This window comes from Barbus barbus, assembly GCF_936440315.1.
Source record: "Barbus barbus genome assembly, chromosome: 37".
Lineage (NCBI taxonomy): Eukaryota > Metazoa > Chordata > Actinopteri > Cypriniformes > Cyprinidae > Barbus > Barbus barbus.
The window spans coordinates 9,684,053-9,708,719 of NC_136715.1; the positions used below are offsets into that span (position 1 = coordinate 9,684,053).

The 24,667-nt window shown below is 37.4% G+C and overlaps 2 protein-coding genes across 3 annotated transcripts in view; one reads left to right on the plus strand and one right to left on the minus strand.

Moving 5' to 3' along the window:
* Nucleotides 1-773: 773 nt before the first annotated feature.
* On the minus strand, nucleotides 774-10,709 carry LOC306857058 (transmembrane protein 178A). Its single transcript, XM_079396722.1, has 4 exons — nucleotides 9,824-10,709; nucleotides 7,229-7,342; nucleotides 5,621-5,758; nucleotides 774-2,140 (listed from the first exon to the last, which is right to left on the minus strand). The coding sequence occupies exons 1-4, from the start codon at nucleotides 10,233-10,235 to the stop codon at nucleotides 1,899-1,901; spliced, it is 906 nt and encodes a 301-aa protein (XP_079252848.1). The 5' UTR covers nucleotides 10,236-10,709; the 3' UTR covers nucleotides 774-1,898.
* A 1,752-nt stretch (nucleotides 10,710-12,461) lies between these two features.
* Nucleotides 12,462-24,667, plus strand: part of LOC306857057 (mitogen-activated protein kinase kinase kinase kinase 3-like) — a 70,509-nt gene continuing 58,303 nt past the window's right edge. The window contains exon 1 of one of the 2 annotated variants that reach the window (XM_079396720.1): nucleotides 12,462-12,719. In XM_079396720.1, coding sequence (XP_079252846.1) covers nucleotides 12,621-12,719 — 99 coding nt within the window. In that variant the 5' untranslated portion in view covers nucleotides 12,462-12,620. The remainder of the gene's footprint in view (nucleotides 12,720-24,667) is intronic. The other variant, XM_079396721.1, reaches the window with a different exon arrangement.

Genomic DNA, 24,667 nt, shown 5'->3' on the forward strand with positions numbered 1-24,667 from the left:
CTGAATAAGGATTAAATAAATAAATAGATAAATATTGAGATTTCACTCACAAAGAGCAACTTTAAAACATTTAGCACAATAGAACTGAGTATAACTAGAACAATTTATATACACTATAGAGTCATCTTTTTTTGTCATTCATTTCAAATTATATGACTTTTACAATCCTGAAAATTACAATTTTAAAATTCCCTGAATTTTCCAAATCAGTGTTATTGTTTACTAAAACAAAAACAAATACAAATAATTTTATTAAATAAATCTGAATTTGAAAAATATATATATATATAAATAATATATATTGATAAAAATATCAACTTGAACATTTTAATGAAAATTTGAGATGTTGCCTTGGCAATGAAAAATTTGAAATATGCATGACATGTTTAAGTACTACTGTATATTACAAATACTAAAACTAAACAGAATTTATCCAAAACTTATTAAAATGACTAAAGCACATAAATGACTCAAATTAAACTAAAAACTTTTTTAATAATACATAAAAAAAATACTTCAGAATTTCACTGTTTCTGGTTTTGCAGCACCACTGCCCTCAATTTAAAAGTTGATATCAGCAAATCATTTATTTACTTCTATTTTTGCTAATTTAAAAAGTGCTTTTCTTGAACCATGCATAATGGCCAACTATGAGAGGTGAAATCAAGGTAGTATTATTTTTGGCAAAGGGAAAGCAGAAAACATGCTGGCACTGCTGAAAGTCAAAAATGAATCCTATGCCCAAATACTGCCTAAATTCACACGAAACAATTTGGTTTCTTCGTAGACCTTTATTTCATCATGATAATATTTTATTTATGATACACTTTCAGGAACACAACAGAAGTTTTGAGGCAAACAGTACAGTTTCAGGGATATGTTACTGTTTTGGCTCAGTTTGGAAAACAATATCCAGCAGTTAATATAATCCTGGTCGCTTCACGTGGAACGGAAGGACTTGTATTTTCAACAATGACGTGACGTCATGAGAGTCCTTTCATTAGATTCGAGAGCATCCACTTAAAACATGCTGCCATATTACGATTGCACTGCTAGTGACAGCCACGTTCAAGTCCTGAATCTTCAGAGACATTTCATCCAATCACAAATTTGCATATCCACGTCTTAGATCTCAAGACTTCTCGTGTCTCTTTGATTTTTCAATCTCATTGAATATCAGCCACCAGCTGTTACCCAAAGGTGATATATATGCTATCATGCCTTTATACATTTGTCTGATGTGGTGACTTCGGTGACATGAAGCGTCCTGTTCATCCCTGATTAAATTCTTTAGCTATTTGATGTTCTCATTTGACATGTCAGCTCTTGAGCCAATGGTTAATCGACTTGGATCCATTACAAGTGATAGGGAAACCAATATACTTTAATCGCATAATAAAAAAAATAAAACTGACCATGATCAGAGCAATAATTTGAATTTCAGATGGTTTGCCATAAAAAACTGGCTCAGATCCTTAGTGTGTAGAATATTCACCTGATCCAGAGAAGGACTGCATCATAAGGACCCACAAACATACATATACCCATTTCAAATCAAAGGTTTTGTTCATTATATTCACACATACTGTATATTTGTGTGTATTTTCTTTTTTTACGTGTGTGTGTGTGTGTGTGTGTGTGTGTGTGTGTGTGTGTGTGTGTGTGTGTGTGTGTGTGTGTGTGTGTGTAAGCAAATGTGTGTAGAAGACACACAGGAAATGCAACAGTTTTCGTTCTGTTTAACACCGACACTTCACAGGAGCCCAACGAAGGTATCTGAAATCTACAAGACATTCAAAACAGCTCCATACAGCATGAAGTCCCACTTGAATCCGTTTTACTAAAGCGCCAAGTGCTGATTAATGATTTGCTGAGTCCTCCAGGCCACCAGAGGCCACTCATACAGATGACTCCCTTGCCGTTTTGGAGCGAAGAGCCTTCGTGCGGCTCAGGAATGGATAAGTTGTGCAGATGCAACCTGACGCCACTGTTAGGCCCAGACTGACCCATGCGCAGAAGATGGACCATCCGTACCCGTGATCTACATCACTTGGCAGACCGTAGATGAAAGGGGGGTTTCTAGATAGGTCGTATGAGACACTGGCTGCGTAGGTGCACAGTGAGATTGTGCAAAAGATTCCTGTGGGACAGAACAAGGTTTGAGGTTACTGATCTAACAAACACATGAGAATCAGGAAAAACTCTTGGAACAAACACCTGAACTCTTGGTATGGACCTCATGCAACACAGTAGGCTATGTGTTTGTAAAAACAAGAGTTCCAATCAAAGACACAGCATTAACGTTGCAACACAAAGTAGCTGTTTTTTTTTTTTTTTCCATGAGTGATTCAGTATTTAAAAAAAAAAAAAAAAAAGGTTAATGATTCAATGACTTGACGTCCCAATTTGCATACTTATACACTATTCTATGCCATTTTTAGTAGCCTATAGATAGTGTTCACACTGAAAATTCCAAAAGGAAAAAAGTGATCTTCAAATACCTGGCTATTGCACTTAATTAAAAAAAAAAAAAAGTGTGAAATGTCGGACACTCAATTGTTTTAAATTAACCTTATATAATTTACACTCTAGACAGTTGAGTACATACTGCATAGAGTAAGTGTTTAGTGTCATTTGGGATGTAACTTTCATTCCAGGAAGAATCTTTATTCTTTAGAATTCTATAGAATTTTTAACAAATTGTATGAGCAAATTATTATTTATTTATTTTTTTGTTTTTGCATAGTAAGGTGGTTCTTAAATGGAAGACTGCATCCTTTTGGCTTGCCTTACATAATGAAAATGAACGAGCTCAGTGCAGATTCATTTTCATACACATGATGCATCCTTCAAATGAAGGATGTGAAACAAAGACTGTCCTTTAGATTAAGATGTCCTTTGATGGGGCAGTTGCGATATGCGGCCTCGCAGTCGCAGCATACTGATTGAAAAGCACCCATTCTATGGAAGTAGACAGATGCAGTGAGTCATTTGAATTTGTGTAATTAATCTGTTTAATGAATGATTCAATGGCTCATTCATAAAGGGAGCTGTGTCTGAATATGAATAGCCTACATGTTAGTAGGCGAAAAACAGTATGTGACAGAAGTGTGCTTCGGATGAACACTATATTATCCCATGAGGCCATAGGAGAGAAGTTGTTAATGGCAGTGAAGTGATCTGTCACCTGACAATAACAATGTAACAACACGATAAATGTAGTATGTCTGGATTTCATTCTAGCTATGTGCCAGTATTCGGTAATAGGATATATCATGATTACGAACCCTGCACGATATTGTTAAAGTTGGCACTTCATACCATGAATAATTATTTATTACAAATTATTCTGATTTTTAGAATGCATTTTAAGAATACTTTTCCCATCAACTGATTAAAATGCACAACACCGCTGTATGCTGTGTCAAGAGGCATGCGCACTTTGATGTAAACAAACCCAACACAGATGAGAAGCATGAAATGCACTTTCACTCTCTGACAGCAGATGGCGCTGATGGAACAGCAGAAATGCAGCCTTTACCCTGTAAACACAGCAGCTGCGCTACTTTCTGTTTCTGAAAAGTATTTAAATGATTTAAAGGTATAGGGTAGGTGATTTTGGAAAGGCTAGCGATTGCAAGATAGCTTTGAAAGCAAGATCCCCACCCTCTCTGCATAATCACTCTGTAAAGCCACAACTTCCCCCAAAACACACAAACGCGCTCAGGCAGTGTATGGTATAGGATAGTGTTCATCGCAGCACTGAATACTTAATAGGACTACAACATGCCCTAGATATTGTTTAAAAATGTTTTGATTCTTTATTGTTCAGTCACACTTTATCTTATCTTAGTTAATTTCGACATTTAATAAAACATTATTAAAATCAAAAGTTGTAACTATTATTTAATGGACCCGAGCTAACATGGACTCACAGTTGTATTTTTTTAACAAAGACTTCTGTAACTATTGCTCATTGTTAATGTTAATGCATTAACTAAGCTTAACTAACGAGACCTTCGTTTAAATTGTTACCAATTGCTCTTTATAATTTTCTTTGCACTTTAATCTGTTTGAAACATTTGTTCACTTTATACATTTTTGTGTATTGCTTTATTGCATTTCAACACGTTCTCACTCCCAACTCTTCACATATTTGGGGCAGGACCCCTTAACACCACTTTTAGACGCACAGGGTACCCCTTTAGCATAATTTTTCGACATGCAGGGTCTTCTGTTGCTTTAAATAAGAAACCATTGGCGTCAATATCCCGATGCGAAAGGTACTGGGAATTTTATCGTCATGATTCAATTATATATTGGGTAATAATATTGCCATTATTGCATATATGTTGGGGTGTGATTTTTCAATGTAAACAGTCACAACAGTTTTATTTATATTACACTATTTACACATTTATGAGCACGTAACCCAACCCCTGCCCCTAAACCTACCATTTGTCAATAAAACACAAGATATAACAGGCTACCAACTACCGTCATAATTTATTCAGAAAAGGATTCATATTTCAAGTCAAAACGATTGATATGTCCGCTGTAAAGCTCAAATCCTGTGTGCAAATTCAAAAAATGCCGCCAGAAGAAGCCTTACATTAGCCTTGGTTGTGAAATGCTATTGGCTCCTGTGTGTCTCTTGACCGATTGCGTCATGCTGCGGTAGTATGTTTTGGAATGAGATGTGAGCGCGTTAATGGAGCAGGATCATTTTCAGTGATTAAAACCTTATGTTTTACCCTCTTCTTCGCATAAAGACATCGTATGGCTTCAGAAGACTTGGAACGCAACACGACTTGTTTGTAATGCTTTTATTCTGCTTGTTTATTGTCAGTCTTTGCAATAAATACCTGTGACTGCACTTATATTTGCCTGTTACGTGTTTTAGGTTTAGGGTAGGGTTGGGCTCAGGTGCTCCAATGAAAGTATAAATTTACATAAAATTACTTCTATTTTTTTTTTTACAAATGCATGCAAACAATTAAATTAAGACAAACAACTGAAAACAACGGAGGACCCTGCACGTTGAAAAATTACGCTAAAGGGGTACCCAGTGTGACACGAAGGGGTCCTGACCAAGCATCAGTATGTGACGAGTTGGGAGTGAGAACGTGTTGTGTGTTTAAATGTTCAGTTCTTTTTGTTATAAGAAAAGTTATAAAATAAAAGTTATTAAACCTGCTATATTATGTTTTATTTTAATTTTGTATGTGTTTTTGAATTAATTGGTTGAAAGAATTATTCACTTACAAAGACCGCCACCTGCTAGCATAATGACGTAACCTGCAAATAAATTCACTGAAAAATTCCCACTATAATAAATATTTGTTATAATTTACACATGAAATTTACTAGCAATTTGAATGAATTTTTTTTTTTTTTCAGTGTACGCACACACATAAGCAAGACAAGAAATATAAGACAGAAGGATATAAACGGATAAGTAGACAAGACGTGGGAGAATGCACAAGGTAGACAACAACTTGGAAAGGAAAAAGAACCACCTACTAGAAAGTGTGTGCGACTGGGCGAAACGAGTAACAAGTAGCTGAGCAAAAACGAAGAGAAAGTTAGATAATAAAAGCGAATAAGCAGAACTGTGTACCTGCCATAAGGAAGAGGAGTCCAGACACATGCTGGGTGAGGCTCTCCTCCCAGAAAAATCCCACAGCGGCCACAATGCTTCCACACAGCATCACGGCAGCAGCCATGCCCAAGAACCCCGCCGTGATGCGCCGCAGATCTGAACGCCGTAGAAAAACACACTGTTTCCATGACTACCACCCACTTTGCCAACAACACTATACAGCTATGGGTACCACCTTATCTTTTGGAACTTTCACTGGGCTCACTACGACTCCATGCATAAAGTTTCGGAGCTGCTGACATTTAGTACGTTTAACTTATCACATTATAACATCTGATTGGGATACATGCACGGAGGAAGAAAAGCTTAATTAGGAGGCATTTCAACGAGGGATGTAATTAAGGCTTGCAGGCTCCCTCAAGACTTGCTAAGTTACAACATCATAAGAGCTAATAAGATTCCTTCCAACAGAAAATGACGTTTGACCAAGGTTGTGTACACAAAACAGTACCGTGGGGCACATAATCATCTCATGGAGATGCAAGAAAAGGTTATGATTACATATTCATGACAAGACATGCAATAACCGCATTAGCACAAAACACATGAGCTGTATTCTCATTGGTATAATGGATAATAGAAACTAATGATCTTAAAATTTAAAATGCTAAACTATTTTTATAATAGTTAGTAGCTTTTAGTAACATCACACTTTTATTTGCTCTGTGCCGTTGCTAGATGTTGGTATTCTACAGAGCACCGGTTGAGGCTCTGATATTTTTAGACATTTTTTTCCAGCAGAAAAAAAAAATGTTTTAAAAGCCATTGCTTTATAATTTCTCTTCAGCTTTTTGCATCTAACACCTTCTAAGTAATGGATAAAAAAAGAAAATGAATGCACTGTAAAAATGTATTTTTTGAAGATTATTATTCACAAGAAAATACTATTTCCGTCTTTCTACTTCAAAATGTCATGTTTAATTCAGTGTGTTACTTGTCATTTCCTTGTATTTTTTATTCAATTTACTAGCACTTTCTGTGTGAAATTTGTTCAGGGTAGTTTTTCAGCACATATTATTCAGAAGTTTGAATATTTTTATTTTTTATACATGAAAATGTTTAGGGATCCCGCCACAAGGGAATTATTATATTTGAGGGTCCATAACATCCTCAATACTAACATACAAGCCAAAAACCTATTTGAAAATATGAATTACATACAAATCTGGCCTAACAATTAAACATAAATTACATGCTTCATGATCCACTATATTTGCTATAATAATAGCCAGTAGCATGTTGATTTTCTATCCAAAATACATTTTTAATCTTTTTACTTCTCATTAAACTTCTCAGATCCTCAGTACTGTTCAGCTACAGTTGCTTCAGTTTTTTTAAATATACATGTACAATGTGTAAACATTATACAAATACATTTAACTGATTTTAGTATCATAATCACAATCAAATTATTGTCAAAACAAATATTTACATGGCAGGCGTCATTTTTATATGTTATTGCTCTGCATGGTTTAAGCACACTTAACTCCAGCTTGCATGCACTGCTTAATATTCAATGCGTATCAAGAGCTGTAGAAGGCGGTGAGGAAGCTTTGGACGACTTACGTAAGAGGTGCCACTCGTCCTGCTGTATGGTCCTTGTCAGGTTGAGAGGGATGTTCCTGAGTCTAATGGGTTGGGAGAAATGGTACTTGACAGATGTGCATCGGTCTGCAATACCTGCACAGGGATCACACACTGGTTTAACATGCCTGACCGAAGGACAAACTCTTGCCCTTCAAATGCAGCTTTGCAAAGATCTTACCAATGAAATCCCTCCCAAATCTTCTGGCATGTGAAGTTAGATGTTCATAAAAACTGCTTAATATTCTTGCAATGTTGTTGCTGTTATAGGTAATGTTTGCACTAATCTCTGCTACTCTATTGGTTTTGTTTGTCTTTTCCTGGATGTTCCAGCACTGGGCCAAGAACGAGTATAGAGCCAAGCATTGCTGAAACACCCGCCTCCCCGACAGAGTGACCTTCTGTCATTATTGCCGCCTGAGTTCACACCACACCACACAGATTTGGCTGGCATTGTGAGCTAATTCTGAGAGCTGTGTTAAGACCGCACTGATTATGCAGCAAGCCTGAGATGGATAGTTAGGTACAAAAAACAAAAAAAACACTGTCTGGTATCATCATGGAGATGTGGTCAGCTGCATGGCATTTCATTCACTCTGAAAAATGTATTCAGTCTGGCTAGATCCTATCAGTTGCTTAGAAATGTGTGGGTGAAACTGCCTTCTTTGAATTGACGAATTGATTTAAATCACAGCCAAGCCAACGAGAAATCTCGAAAAAAAGGCTAGATGTGTACTTCTTCTGTATTCACTGGTAATGAATTCAACTCTGTAGGTTTTCTGAAAGTAATACGAAGTTGCAGCCATGTACTTTAATGAATACTCCCAACCTGCTGACCAATTTCCTCTATCTATCTATCTATCTATCTATCTATCTATCTATCTATCTATCTATCTATCTATCTATCTATCTATCTATCTATCGCCTGTTTATCGTCGGTCTATGTTCATGCTAGAACACAGAGACAGTCACAGTGAATTTTAAATGTAATTTAAATTTAACAAAACATGTATTTTCAGGGATTCCATGACTGCTAGAACCCTGTACAATACATCTCTTTGTTCTAGCTTATCATGAACCAGCCCCCTTAAATTGTAGCTTAAATGTGAGCACATGGTACTAGCAACACCACCGTCGTAGGTTCAGTTCTCAGGGAATGAATGAACTGGTAAAATGTGTGAATGCAGTGGAACTTGCTTTGATTTGAGTTTCTGTAAACTGAAATGTATACACATCTACACATTGTGACTTGTTGATGTGTAAATGCATGTTCAGATACTGTAAAAGATTGTAAATATATATAATCATCGATGTAATATTGTTATTAAATGGAATATAGTCTCAATAATTTTATTCTATATATCGATACATATAAAAGTCAAAACTTTGAAGAGAAATGTGATCTTCCGGTTGCTATGGTGCACTCAACCTGAGCTAATTTCATTGTGATCTGATGAGAAGCTCTTTAGAGTGCCTCTCTTCTTTGATGGGCTGATTCGGGGACTCACGGTAATAGGCTGTGTCACAAATCAACATCTGGGTGCTGAAGGTCAAGTGATCTGTGTGACTTTGGTCTTGATTTAAATGCAAGGTGGCACACGGCTTCCGCTTTTAATCCTGACATGATCAGATCTCTGTAATCTGTATTGACTATGAATCATCACTCATTTCCTGTGCCGCCTTTTTTCACCTTGAGACTTTCATCTCTTTCAAAGGAAACTTTTGCAGAACAGCTGGCTTGGTTGGCAATTTAATAAAGTTTTGTTCTGTTGAGATCCATCATGCATGAAATTGATTTGCAGAAAGTGCCTTTGCAGTAAAATAAACAGGTCAAGAGAAAGAAAAAATGGCAGGCACTGGTGTCAGCAAAAAGTCCATTAAGCTTAAGTTCGGATAAGTGTCAGAACAAAAAGGATTAAATCGATATTTCTTCCAGGAAAGGAGTCTGCATAAGCAAAATATCCATCCACACTCACCTATGTTTTTGACGCATACAGACCATCATCATCATAATCATCATCATCGCTCACAAAGCCAAAGTCTACACATTTAACAACCATTGGGCTTAGTCCTACCCGTCCACCAGCCGAACCCGGGCATCCCACACTTAAAACCTCTCCGACTGATTTATAAATGTTTTGATTCACTGAAACCAGCTCAAAAGAATCATTTGTTCGGGAATGCTATTGCTATTCCGGTCTCGCTGAATATCACGCACTGAAAGTAGTCGGCTACATTGAATCATTCATTCGGGAATCGGAATGCATTATAGGCAGGCACACTATCGCATTGAGTTAACTAAAAAGAGCCGACTCATAAGCGTCATTCGTTGGAGAATCAGACTATGTGTGAGATTCAGTGCTTTTCAATGATTCAATGTTTGTAGTAGATGCAGAAAGAATACACGTTTGAGAAACCTAACAGAAATGAACTCGAAAGTTGTTCGGTTCTGGTACTTTAAAAAAACAAACAAACAAAAAAAACAGAACCGGTTCCAACCCTAACCAGAGCTAAGCAACGGTTAGAGCTCTGTTTATTGTGTTTTGCGTAGAAATGAACTTTCCACTCAGGTCTTACCCTTCGAAATGAGTTTGTCAATATCCCTGTCCATTCCCTGGAAATAGCATTTCCTCCAAAGTCCAGAATAGGTGGAGAAAAGCGGGCGCCCGCACTCCGTCTCCAAAATGCCCATGCCCAAAATCGCTCTCCAGTTCTCCAGCAGTTCCTCCTCTCGACTCCCTACATGGATGGGCTTCATGAGAGCCAGGTTTCGCTTCGCATTCCCGCTGTCCACCAAAGGCAGGTGATAGATGGGCATCTCCCTGTTCTTCTGGTCGTTGGACTCCGACCCGTATTGGTCGCAGTTCTCCTTGTGTCCCCTGGTGTCGGTTTCGTACCAGTGGTCGGTAAAGATCGCCGTGACCAGCAGCATGAGCGCGAGTAGGCTCATGGACAAGCTGATCGCCGTTACAAGAGCCCGTTTCTCCATGTCTCCAACATCCGCGCAACTCACTCAGTCATCTCTCACATGAAGCGTACTTTCCTCGCCGTTTCCCGGGACAATGCACGGCTTTGAGCAGCGATCTGTCATTACAGGTGGATGAGCAGAGTGTGTCTGCGCGCACGGTACTGTGGGCATCTATATGGGGATGCGCGATGGCCGTGCGTGTGTGTTTACCTGCACTCTGTTCGGCGTTTGTGCATCTTCCTTTATCCGCAGTAGCCGCTTGTTCTCCTTTCCGTTTTCCTGAGAAGGATGATGCATCCACGTAGCACAAGATTTCACCGTGCAACTGAACGCGCGTGTGGGAATGTCAAGGTTGTAGCGCGCATTCTGTGCCAACAATAGCTAAGGGTGTGTCAAGCAGACAGGCGAGGCGGTGTCCTGCGAGCGCGCGACTGAACTGTTATGATGATGATGATGATGATGACTACAGTTTGACCAGCTAAACATCAATGCAGCAGAAGAACATTATGCAAAAGAGGGAAAACAACTCAGGAACTTCATTAGACTGCAAAATCTTCTGTAGAAATGCTTTGTAGTATGTTCATGGGTCAGTCTGTTATGATAAAAATAACATCTTTTAAAATCAACTTTAAACCGTATGTGCCAAGTAAATCATTATTTGAGTACATGTTGGTTTCAAATGTACAAATTTAAAAAACAGTTTATACAGTTTATAAAAAAAGTTTATTTACTTTTTAAAATGTAATGAACCTTGTAATGTAAAGAAAATGTTATTGTACCTTGGCTATATTCAGCTTTATCATATATTTATTTAGTTTTCAAGGTAAACTTTTATTTATTTGTTTATTATTATATTTGTGTAATATTCTATAAAGTTTTTATATGGGTAATCCATTAAACTTAAACACAAGTGACTAACCATAACAAGGTCAACATATATTTATATGCTTTTATGCATTATATGCATATGCATTAATGTCAGACTGATACATACATCAGACCAAAAATTGGTCATTTTACATAATGTATTGTACATTTTTTTCACAACAAGGTCAAAATATAGGACATTTATATGTATCTCTGATATATGGATCAGGCAGTGCACTTATTAAATAAATATATATATTATAAATAAAATATTACACTAAAATAGATAGATCTATCTATCTATCTATCTATCTATCTATCTATCTATCTATCTATCTATCTATCTATCTATCTATCTATCTATCTATCTATCTATCTATCTAAAACCAATTAGAAATTTTAATAAATATTAAGAAACTGATAAGCAATTGAAAATAGTGTATAAAATATAGAGAAGAACAGAAAATGAATAAAATTATGGTAATTACTGATTAGAAAACAGGTCTAGAACAGCCAGGAAATAATACTTCTCTAAGCTATACAGGCCAGCTGTATGTGTGTTGGTTGTTTGATAACTGCCGTCATGCTGAGACCTTGATCTGTGCCAGTGCATGCTTTAATAATCAGTCAGTAAATTGCATCCTGGATGTGTGCCTGGCATTTGAGAAATAAATTAGACTGAATAGTCCTGCTCATAAAACCTTCATAACAACCACATGGTGTAAGTACAAATGTGTTCAGAAGCTCACTCTTGGCGCACACTCCTCTGTGATTCGGAAATAAATAACGCTGAATCACAATCCTGTCTGAGCTGAAAGAGAAGAAGATGGAGGAAGAGGCATGAGACTGTTTTGTAAGTCACAACCACATGGAGAATCCTGACAACTGTTAATTTGTCAACTGTCTGTGATTTGTCACATATTTGGAGAGATATATGTGAGAAAACAGACCTCAAAGTGCCTTGTGTAACTCCCAAAATGAAGAAAATTCATGTAGAAAACCACAACCCATCAATGTTATCATTACATACAAACCAGAAAATAACAGTAAATGCAAAACAAGTACAACTAGTGATTTAAGAGTGAAGGAATGTTCAACAGTGAAGGGAATTAAAATCAATTGCCCCTTGCTTTAATTTTAAATAATTTTTAAAAACATTTTAATACCTGGTTTCCTTTTTGGTGGCCAAAACTTCACGTTTTATGAGTTTTGACTTTTCAAGTGAAGTCTTCGTATGAGTTGCAAGAAAGGTTAGTCAGTGACATTTTTTATTTGTGCAAAATATTCCTCAGAAGCTGGTTAGCCTCTGGTCATCTGACCCAAACCCATCCTCCTCCTCCTCTCTTCATCCTCCCATTCCTACGAGTTCAGCGCATGCGCACTGGAGTTCACGGGAAGCCATGTTAAAGTTACAGTCAACTACTGAGAGTGAGATTCACTTCTGACGCCGTATGTTTATTTTTTTTTCCGTTTTTCTCCTTTCGTCCGGGTCAGGGCCCCCAGCAAATCTATCATTGATAGTCAGAGGCCGGAGTCCCCATGATGAACTGTAGTTTCGATCTATCCAGGCGAAATCCGCAAGAGGATTTCGAGCTTATCCAGAGGATAGGCAGCGGGACCTACGGAGATGTTTACAAGGTAAAAATGTGTTTTATACAAACAAGGCCCATGTTTTGGAACCAGTGTGAGGCATATGGGAGTTTAAATGTTTTAGATATGCAGTCATAAAGTACAATATGTCTCTGAACTGGACCAGGACACTGATCTCTTAAAGGTGTACACAGTAATTTTTTTGAGAATTAATTTTTATACACTAATCGCACTATTAAGTAATATAATTAAAATGATGTACACTCATATAATATGAAGACTGAAAACCAATCAGTCTTCTAGTAAAAGCTGTTTTATTCTATATGGAGTGGGTCCCTCCTGGGCACTGCCATGTTGATATCACATGACCGAACCTGTCACGCAGTTTTTGGAGTTACTACTACAAATTAAAAGCAACAATAATATATTTGTTTGAACAAATTTGAATTACTACTATTTGAATTGGAATTGAAAATTTGAATTCGTCTAGACCAAAAAGGTGTATAAACTATAAAGTATTTAATTTACTGGAACTATTGAGACAAATAAGAACAAAAACATACTTTAGGTGGCATCTGAAATAATCACTGTTTCCTAATTAGTAGATTAAAATCAGTATGTCAAAAAAAGCGGTATCTGAATAGTATTCATAAAACATTAAGTTTGTCACTTTCACTTCATTTCACTTTCACTTAAGTGGAAGGTATCCAGATTTTGTCCCATCAGTCCATGTGAGGGGATTTATGAATTTCAGTGAAGCAACATGTAAATCACATGCAGGTGTGCCTCACACATCCTGAAAAGTGGAGCTGCGGGCTCTTTGATCGGCCCCCTGGTGGCTGGCTGCAGTACAGGTCATAAACCCCGCCCTCTCCATTTAAACGAATGGGACTTGAGTCAAAATCTAAAAATAAATTACACTTACAATACATTTTTCCGAAAAATATTTAAGGTAGTTATTATCATGCTGATATATGACACTACTGCGCAGACTCTGGCTCCAAACGAATCTCTACTGCGCAGACTCTGGCTCCAAACGAATCTCTACTGCGCAGACTCTGGCTCCAAACGAATCTCTACTGCGCAGACTCTGGCTCCAAACCAATCTCTACTGCGCAGACTCTGGCTCCAAACGAATCTCTACTGCGCAGACTCTGGCTCCAAATGAATCTCTACTGCGCAGACTCTGGCTCCAAACGAATCTCTACTGCGCAGACTCTGGCTCCAAATGAATCTCTACTGCGCAGACTCTGGCTCCAAACGAATCTCTACTGCGCAGACTCTGGCTCCAAACGAATCTCTACTGCGCAGACCCTGGCTCCAAACGAATCTCTACTGCGCAGACTCTGGCTCCAAACGAATCTCTACTGCGCAGACCCTGGCTCCAAACGAATCTCTACTGCGCAGACTCTGGCTCCAAACGAATCTCTACTGCGCAGACTCTGGCTCCAAACCAATCTCTACTGTGCAGACTCTGACTCCAAACGAATCTCTACTGCGCAGACTCTGACTCCAAACGAATCTCTACTGCGCAGACTCTGACTCCAAACCAATCTCTACTGCGCAGACTCTGGCTCCAAACCAATCTCTACTGCGCAGACTCTGACTCCAAACGAATCTCTACTGCGCAGACTCTGACTCCAGACCAATCTCTACTGCGCAGACTCTAGCTCCAAACCAATCTCTACTGCGCAGACTCTGGCTCCAAACCAATCTCTACTGCGCAGACTCTGGCTCCAAACCAATCTCTACTGCGCAGACTCTAGCTCCAAAACAATCTCTACTGTGCAGACTCTGGCTCCAAACCAATCTCTACTGCGCAGACTCTAGCTCCAAACCAATCTCTACTGCGCAGACTCTGGCTCCAAACGAATCTCTACTGCGCAGACTCTGGCTCCAAACCAATCTCTACTGCGCAGACTCTGACTCCAAACGAATCTCTACTGCGCAGACTCCTGCGCAGACTCTGACTCCAAACGAATCTCTACTGCGCAGACTCTGACTCCAAACCAATCTCTACTGCGCAGACTCTGGCTCCAAACCAATCTCTACTGCGCAGACTCTGACTCCAAACGAATCTCTACTGCGCAGACTCTGACTCCAGACCAATCTCTACTGCGCAGACTCTGGCTCCAAACCAATCTCTACTGCGCAGACTCTGGCTCCAAACCAATCTCTACTGCGCAGACTCTAGCTCCAAACCAATCTCTACTGCGCAGACTCTGGCTCCAAACCAATCTCTACTGCGCAGACTCTGGCTCCAAACCAATCTCTACTGCGCAGACTCTAGCTCCAAAACAATCTCTACTGTGCAGACTCTGGCTCCAAACCAATCTCTACTGCGCAGACTCTAGCTCCAAACCAATCTCTACTGCGCAGACTCTGGCTCCAAACCAATCTCTACTGCGCAGACTCTGGCTCCAAACCAATCTCTACTGCGCAGACTCTAGCTCCAAACCAATCTCTACTGCGCAGACTCTGGCTCCAAACCAATCTCTACTGCGCAGACTCTGGCTCCAAATGACGTCATTTACTCAAGATGGCAGCGGCCATACTGAGATGCTTTCGCTTCACTTTTCTATAGTGGAAGGAAGTGGAGACGCGTCGTCCATCTTTTTTTACAGTCTTTGATCACATGAGTGACAATATGGTGGATGTAGTATGTCCATTTGCTGAGCATTATTTAATTCTTAAACTGCATGGCTTTCTTTATTCCTTTAAAACAGAAAAGGAGACAGTCTCAATCATCGTATATTTTTGTTGTGTCTTTTTTCCAAACAATCCAAGTGAATGGTGACCGAAGCTTTCATTCGGCCTGAACAAATGATGACCGAATTTTCAATTTTGGATGAATTTTTCATTTTTCATTTCAGAAATAGCATCAAAACACTGTTTCAAACTCTGTAAACATTATGTGGTTAAGACACACTCAATTACTCTCAAATACAGCCTTTCATTGCAATATGTATTCATGTCAACTTATTTGAGTTTATTCCCAGTTTCTTGCACTTCAGAATGCGTGTGACTGAATAACATTATTGTGTGGTTTTGTTTCAGTGTCACTCCCATGAGTTGTTGCTACATTGTGCAAGACATGACAAATATTTGAGGAAGGCCTTGTGATATCCCTGGTTAAGTTTGTGGTTGTCACTGAAACTAACCCAAGCACTGCAGAAAGATCAGTTTGGTGACAGCTGGCTAGCAGATCAGTGATACTGTTGTCCAGAGTGGTTAACTTAAAAGATGTTACAAGTGGTGTGAAATGTGCTGGATTATCCTCTACTTTATCTGAGTAAATCTTTAACAGTAGGTCAGTTTAACCCTGCAAGCCTTTCACCTGTCAGTCAAGGGTTGCACATGGCCAACTTTTTACATGAATGAATTGTATTTAGTCTGCATTCATCTCATCTTCAGCATAAGATCAGCATTTCATACTTGTCAGAAGAATAACAGTGTGTTATCTGACAGAGCGTGTTAGGATTACGTAAACGATAAGTAAAATTCTGTTTATGCTGATTGGATGGATTTTAGATAACAGATAACGGATTATGTTGGCTACTGTCTGGTTTAACAGCATTGAGTGCAGATTTACAGTCCTTGGGTGTTTTTCTTCAATAAGCAACTGTAATCTATAAGGTAACCGAATATTGTAGATTGCAGGAGATGGTCGTTGTGTGAGAAACCCACATTGATTGACCGCTATTCTGATTTTTTTATCGAGTCAGTCATGCAGTACTTCATGTCTAGACAGTTGTGATCAGGATTTGTGTGGTGTGGTATTTCTTTTTTTTAGCGTTTTTGCAATTTAATTGATTTGCTGTTTTACTGGTGCATTTAGTGGCATATGAGTACATGTATATAAATAAATGTTGACATTTATTAGACTTCAGATGATGATGGTGATAAAAGATGATTATTTACCATATAATATCCAGATGTTTAAGGCTTTTAATCACAGTGATGACAAAGTTACATTTCACATGGAAATTCTCCTCATGGACAGTCTTCATGCATGTTATTGATCTTATTGTGAACAATTCACTTCAATGTTCTCAATGTCAATTTCGATGTTTCTCTCTTTTTCGACCTCATAAGTCTTACTCAAAATGGCATAGCTTGATCTTCAAATGAAAATGACAGACATTCCAGTGACGTTTACCTGACTTTTCCAATTATAGTTGCTCAACTTTAAAGAGAGAGTTCACCCAAAATGGAAAATCTGTCATTTATTCACCTTCATGTCATTCCAAACTTGAATGACTTTATTTCTTCAGTGGAACACACACACACACACACACACACACACACACACACACACACATACGTTTTAGAATATTTCTAACTATTGTTGTCCATACAATGAAAGTTAGTAGGCTGCAAAGCAACACAGGACCCCACTGACTTTCATATATGGACAAAAAAATAAACACAGAGACATTTTTCAATGTTGTCTTGTGTTTTGCTGAAGAAATAGTCATACAGGTTTCCATGAGGGTGAATAAATGATGACAGTATTTTTTTATGGGGGTGAACTATATCCATTCAATCTTTAACACAAACCCAGTTCATTCAAAGCAGACTTGGACTTTAGTTTTAGCGCTGTTTGTTGATTTAAATACCACACCGTTTTCAACAGGTGTTTCTTCAGGTTTGTTTGTCTACTGGGTCTGCTTGTTTTTCTTAACAGTTTGAAGTAAATGTAATGCCAACGTGCTCCTGATGGATTTTAAAGGGCTTGAAAGCATACAGAGATGTAAAGTATTGATTGAGCAAAGAAAGTAAGTATTGAACAAAAAGCCTGCTGCATCAAGGGTAAGGATATGTCTAATTACCTAGTGTGATCAGTTTATATTGGCTTTGTGTCAAGCCTTGGTGGGGCTATTTTGATAGTTCTGTGGCTTGCCTACGTTTGAGTGGTTCTGTATCGATTCCATTTTTACATCTATGGTCTGCGGAATCGCTGGTGAGCGACGGAAAGATGTGTATGTGTGAGAGAGAGAACCTTATCGGTAAAAGAATGAACGCAAGTCTAAGCTGTCACGTGAGGTGTAGTTTATTGTGATCGAGTTGAGGCAGAATTGATTGCTTCTCTTTCAGAAGGTTGCTGTGGAAAGACGATTGTGTAAGCAAATCTCTCACACGACACTGCCTGTTTGTGACTTCTAATGTGTTTTTCCTGGCCTCCTTTATAGACGGATTTCTTTCTCTCGCGGGAAGTTTGGCTTCTCACCGCATGAGTTTGCTCAAAAAGGCCAGGTCAGTCTAAACAGTAGTTCTGACTTTCTGCTGGTCTGAATGCAGGTTGATTTCGTTCCAGACACTAAAATGCATCGGATAGAACAAAAAGGGAGATGTTAGTTCTTGTCAGCAGAACAAAATCTGTTTATTTCTGGCCCGAGAGGTTTGATTTCACTTACGTTTTGAAGAATGAACAAGAATCTAACGTTGTTGCATGTACATCATTTGCTGAAATCAAATCATATTAGCTTACAATTTTCCTTCACAGTGGGATTTCCTGTCTTCATGCAAGAAACATCCATCCCAGGCCTTGGTTTGGAGGGTTTTACTGTGGATTAAATTCACAATTCCTCCTTTATTCATTCTCTTTCATTCTTCACACCCAGGAAATCTCTTGTTGCCCTTAAAAATGAAAAGCAGACATCCTGTCACTCCTGATTGTAATAGTCACCTTCAATCACACAGATTACACAGGAAGATGGTTCTCCAAGTGGCTTGCATCGTGAATTTGTGAAAACATTCTGACTGGATGAAATTCAAGATGATAGAGTTTCCGTGATACGTGTGCCCTGCTGTGCAGCTGATGTGAGGGCATTTCTGAATTGACTTTGTCGGGAAAAATGATCATTAATTATTCACCTGTTTCAACAGCTGGGCACTGCTCCATCCTGTAATACTATCATGCTTCTGAGATTGGTATCGGCTAGTTTAGGGACATACTCACAATCTCTGACTTTCAATAGTCCTGACTATTTAAATATACTACTCAGATAAAAAAAGATATTTGGAATGAACTGGAATGGTCTAATATTGATTATCGCATGGAAACGAATTGAGCCTTGTAGGCTATCAGTATACCTAAATCGAACAATTATTTTATTTACCTTTCTGATACTGTTGATTTATTCTCTCTTTCTGACATGCCTTTTTTATAAATAATAAAAAGAATTGTTTTATAGTTTAATATATTTTAAAATGTAATTTATTTCTGTGACGCAAAGCTGAATTCTCACCTGTCATTATTGTCACATGTTCCTTCAGAAATCATTCTGATATGCTGATTTGGTTCTCAAGAAACATTTAATATTATAATCAATGTTTAAAACAGTTGTGCTGCAGTTTTTTTGTGTGTGGAAAATTTTGATATTCATCATCATTTGAAAAGCATTAATTTGAAATTGACATTTTTTGTGACAATATAAAAGTCTTTACTGTCACTTTTGGTTAATTTAATGCATCCTTGCTGAATAAAAGCAAGAACTGACTGAAATAAATATTACATATTAACTAGTTGTTTATTAGCATGCATATTACTATCATATTGACTGTTTATGAATACTTATAAATCACATATTAATGCCTTATTCTGCATAAGCATATTTTAGGTCCTTTAATCCTTCCCCATAACTAAATTTAACAACTACCTTACTAATTAATCAGTAAATTTAGGCAAAATGCATATTTAAAGGGTTACTCCACCCCAAAATGAAAATTTTGTCATTAATCACTTACCCCCATGTCGTTCCAAATCTATAAAAGCTGCGCTGATGCAGAGGAATCGAATTGTTGAATAAAGTTGATTTTTTTATTTATTTCTTTGCCTACAAAAAGTATTCTCGTAGCTTCATAGCATTACGGTTGAACCACTGATGGCAGATGGACTTTTATGGATTTGGAACGACATGGGGGTAAGTGATTAATGACAAAATTTTCATTTTGGGGTGGAGTAACCCTTTAATAGTTAATTAATAGTGAGAATTTTTCCCCGAAGTAAAGTGTGAACAAATATTCATATATCAAATATTTATTTACAGATTTTGGAAGTGCTTTGCTTTGGTCAGTTCTGCATGTTGGTTTTTGGTTGTATGAAGCATATCCGTACCTTTTCTCTCTTGGTTTTGTGACTGTGTGTTCAGAAAGGTGTCAGACCATAATGGCTTGATGGGAAACCAGGACTCGTCATTAGTCAGAGAAAGTCACAGACCTCGAACCTTCTCCCGGAGGAAACCTTGAAACACCTCGCAGGAGTCTCACAAACCTGAGGTCAATGTACTCCAGCCATCACACATTCTTTCTTTCATCACTTTTTGCAGGAAGTCACTGTCAACACCTGTGCTTACTCTCATGTGTTTTGTGCCTTCACGCCTTTTAGAAATTCACAACAGACTGGATTACATGGTCTCTTTTAATAGAACGTCCTTGCCATATAGCCTACTTTTGAGCGGCCTTGAGATTTCTCCATATTCTGGAGACTAAAGCCGTTTCAACCTTGTTGCATCCTTTCAATGAGTAAGCAGAAATACAGATCTGCATGACAGAGTGAACTACGATCCTACAAATGCGGCTGTGGAGAGAAATTGTATTCTCCCATAGTGAGCATGAGCAACTGATACTCTACCTTTGTTTGGACAAGAATGTGATTTACTTAATTATGTTGGTAGCAGAATTAGAGCTAGACTTATTAGACAGCTAATCGACCGTGTTGTAGTAATGATTCATATGTGCAAACTATATTGTTGATGGGAGACTCAGAGAGTACAGTCGTCTCGGTTGTACTGTAGTTTCATAATCACTTTTTAGCAAGCCCAGGCACGCTCCTGTCGGCACGCGCTAGAATTCTTGATGCATTATGTGCTCTGTATTTAACTGCAATACAGCATGAATAATGAATCCGATGAAATGTTTGATAACACCAGCGCAGGAAAGACATTAGAGAGGAAAATGTGTTGTTTATCGGAGGTCAGTAAATTGGCACAGTAAATTGTTAATACAAGGAATCAAATTTGCCAGGCAGTGCAGAAAATGATTGGCCTAGATTCGGCTGGTCGGGGGCCAAGCTTGCAGTGATTTATCCGCCTCTCTGTAATTAGCTGACATGGCAGCAGCTCGCAGCCCTACTGCGTGCTGCACCTGTGCAGGTGGAGCGCTTGGCTGTTGCTCTGCGCCTCAGCGCTGCTGGGGAAAAAAGGGCATAGAAAGTGTGGAAGTCAAAGGGTTACGCTCAGGGAGGCTGGGTTTTAGAGGGATGGTTAACACAAAAATGAAAATTCTGTCGTCATTTACTGATCCTAAAGTTATTTCAAAGCAGTATGAGTAGGGGTGAGTTAGCCTATATTATTTTGCGGTAACGATATATATAACAATATATTATTTTTGCTTTAAATAAGGTTTAAATAAGATAACAAATAAGTAATCAAATTAAATATCAATATTTTTGATACCATAGAAATTTCATAATGCTTGTTGACCAGTGTCAATATGCCAAAAAACTAATACTAGCCTAAATAAATAAAAAACAGTTAGCGAATAAATAAGAATAAGAAACTAATTAAAAGCTAATTAAAAAAACTAATTAAAAAAAAATTAAAAAACTAATTAAAAGCTAATTAAAAAAAAAAACTACAGTAGAACTAGGGCTGTGCAAATAATCGAATGCGATTATCATGCGCATCTCGTCAGTAAAGCCAGTTCTGTGATTTAGTAGTAAATCTACATCACCTGCTTTCAGATGGAGTGGCATTTACTACACAGAGCCGTAGTTCACTGACAAGCTACGCAATATCGCATTCATAATCGCAGGCGATACATCACCGATAATGAACGCGATATTAGTAGCTTGTCAGTGAACTACGGCTCTGTGTAGTAAATGCTGCTCCGTTTAACAAACACCATGTAAAAGTGGATTTTGCATAGTAGGTGCCCTTTAAAAAAAAAAGCAGATCAAAGTTCTCCTGTAAAGCAGCTTTAACAAGATAATAGTGTTATTATTCAGCTCCAGGCAATTCAGAGTTGATTCAGTTCTGTTCAATAACAGTGTAAAGTTCATTCATTATGAAACAAGTTATATTCAGTGAGAAGCAGCCTAATAAGCTTGCTTGTATGTTATTTTATTTATTTAATAATAATAAAAAGTTATCAAAAATGTTAATAACAATCCTAATAAAATTATATTATTATTATTTTAGAATTATATTGATGTATAACCATACAAGGTTTAGTCAAATTGTGCACGCTTACAAAAAGTGCAGTAAAAAAAATTATAAAAAAGGAATGTTTTTAAAACAGATTTTAAATCATCACATACAGTACCACATACACATACAATATTAATATATGCAATAAAATGGAAGTTAATTATTTAAAAATCATACAATGTGATTTTTCTGGATTTTATTTTTATATTCGGTCTCTCACAGTTGAGGTGTACCTACGATGAAAATTACAGATCTCTCCATTCTTTGTTAGTGGGGAAAACTTGAAAAATCAGCAGTGTATCAAATACTTATTTGCCCCACTGTACATGAAAGATGTTTTTTAGTGATATATAAAGTTAAATCATTATAACATGCATCATCTTGTGGCTATACCCTAGTGAAAAATAAATATACTAAAATGTATTTGAAAAACATTTATTTTGTGCTAAGGAAACTACAAATACATTTACATATTTATGTGGTTATAAAAATACCTCGCATATACTTAAATTCTGCCAAATTGGAACAACAAATTTTAAGCTTAAAGCACTTTAATTGTGCGAAAGTAGTGCTGAAGTCCAACTAAAGATATACTGAAATATACTTGATTTTGCTAAAGTGGAACTAAGTATACTTCAGGTACATTCTAAATATCTTGCATTTAGAGACAGATATTATTCAAAGATCATACAATAATGACATTAAAAACACATTTTAGGCTTCATGTTAAGAAATATGCATTGAGCGCAAGTACTACTCCAAACAAAGTTTAATTATAATTTTTATATCAGTAATTTTCAAGCAATATGCCAGAAAATACGTTAATAGATTTTAACTATGCTTAGTGTGAAATATATTACTTTTTACTAGGGTATTTCTGAAACAGCGAGTTATGAATCAGTCCTATGTAAGTGTCTCTCTGTCATCCAGATTTTTGCTTTATTTAAAGAAAAGCATTGGTAAGTCGAAAATAGTTTTTGTGGTAATCAATATTACGGCAATTGAGCTTAACTTGTACTGAACCCCGAATATTCCTTTAACCCGCAGTGTTATACATCAACCCATTATCATAATCCTAAACGTCTAAAAGCAGTTTTGTATGCTCTTTTTATCCCACATTTTCACAACCGTCATCAGATCCGGTCATGCTGTTGTTGGTTGGTTGGTTCCCACGATCCTTGGCTTTCACCTTTCTTGGGCCGATGGTGGGCTCATTATAAAGGATCATTAACACGTCATTTTAAACCACACCAGACAATATGATGTGCCTGATTACAAGGCGAGGTATTGACCGCTGGGCCTGCATGCTTGATGAAGTTATTGATCAGCACTAATCTGCATCCCTTCACCATGTAGCCATAAGCAGATTATCCTAGAAAGGAATTATACTTTTTTTTTTGTTTGTTTACTAATCACAATTTGGTCTAATTAAAAACATTTCAGCAGGCAGCTTCTGAGTTGTAAGTAATGGTATGTTAGAAAACATAAATGCTATGTCATTATAATAACCCTTTTGTAGTTCTAAACTTTTTCCCCTTCATTAACACAAAAGAAAATTTGAAGACGGTCACTGGTTGCTCTTTTACATGAAACTTTAATTTCAGTCTGTTTCACACACAAAGCTATCATATGGCTTCAGAAGAGTTGCAACATAGTGCATGAATCTGGACTACATTTATTATAGCTTTATGGTATTTTTATGGTGCAATCTCAGAATCCATTTATTATAACTGAATGGAGATTCTGCATTTCAAAAGTTTCTTTTGTCTTCCACCAAAGAAAGAAAGTCCTTTGTTTCTGGATAACACACATTGATTATATATTATTCTGTGTTTTGTACTGATGATTCAAAGCAGGGATGTGATATAATTTGCCGATATGACCCAACATGCATCTGTGTTTATAATCTAGGTTCAATTTCAGCACCTCATATCTTTGAGCTGAAAGGATTCAGCATGTGGTCTTCCTTCAAAGCAGTTCGCAACAGGAATTTGAATATACGGCAGAGAATCATCAGCCTTCTGGAGAGCTTTCAGTTGTGTTTTAACATTTTTGACATGCACCTCAGAGTGAATTCTCACACAATCTCGGCGAAGCTGTATCGCTCCTGACATCTTTGCATTAGTTACCCGGGATGTCTCTGTGTTTTGCAGCATCCTTTTCAGATCATATCACTCAGTTGCTGATGTTTTCCGAGTTGTGTTCAATAAGCGAAATGTCTTTGAAAGATACTGATTATTAATCATACATTAGAATGCTTCACTCCTTCCATTTGTTAACTGCAACGGTCTAGTTTAGATCAAAATAGATGCTTTTAAAGGCAATGGAATTGTGTTATATGGAATTATTTTAATCAGTATGGATATGCGAAACATGTTTTCAAAATCAACTAGTCATTTCCAGAACGATTAGTTGACTAATCTGTCTTAAGGAAGTAAGTTTTTGTGTTTTTGTTTTTCAATATAAACATGCATTAGATGGACATCTTTGACCATTGCATCCCCATTTTTTGGCATTTGTACCAAGAATGCTGCGTTTGCAAAGTAAAATTCGAAATAGTTCAACTTTTAAAAATACTGCATCCAACCATTTTTGAACATAAAATGTGAAAGACCAAACACGTCAATCTGAATGAACCAATAAAGTTGACACAATATATATTTTCTAAATGTATTTTGACATTTTGGAAGTTATTGTGAATGATTTGTCCATGCATTTGTTATATTTTGTATGATGTACTGTACATCACAATATGGAGGAAAAGATCTGTCGCTATGTTACATT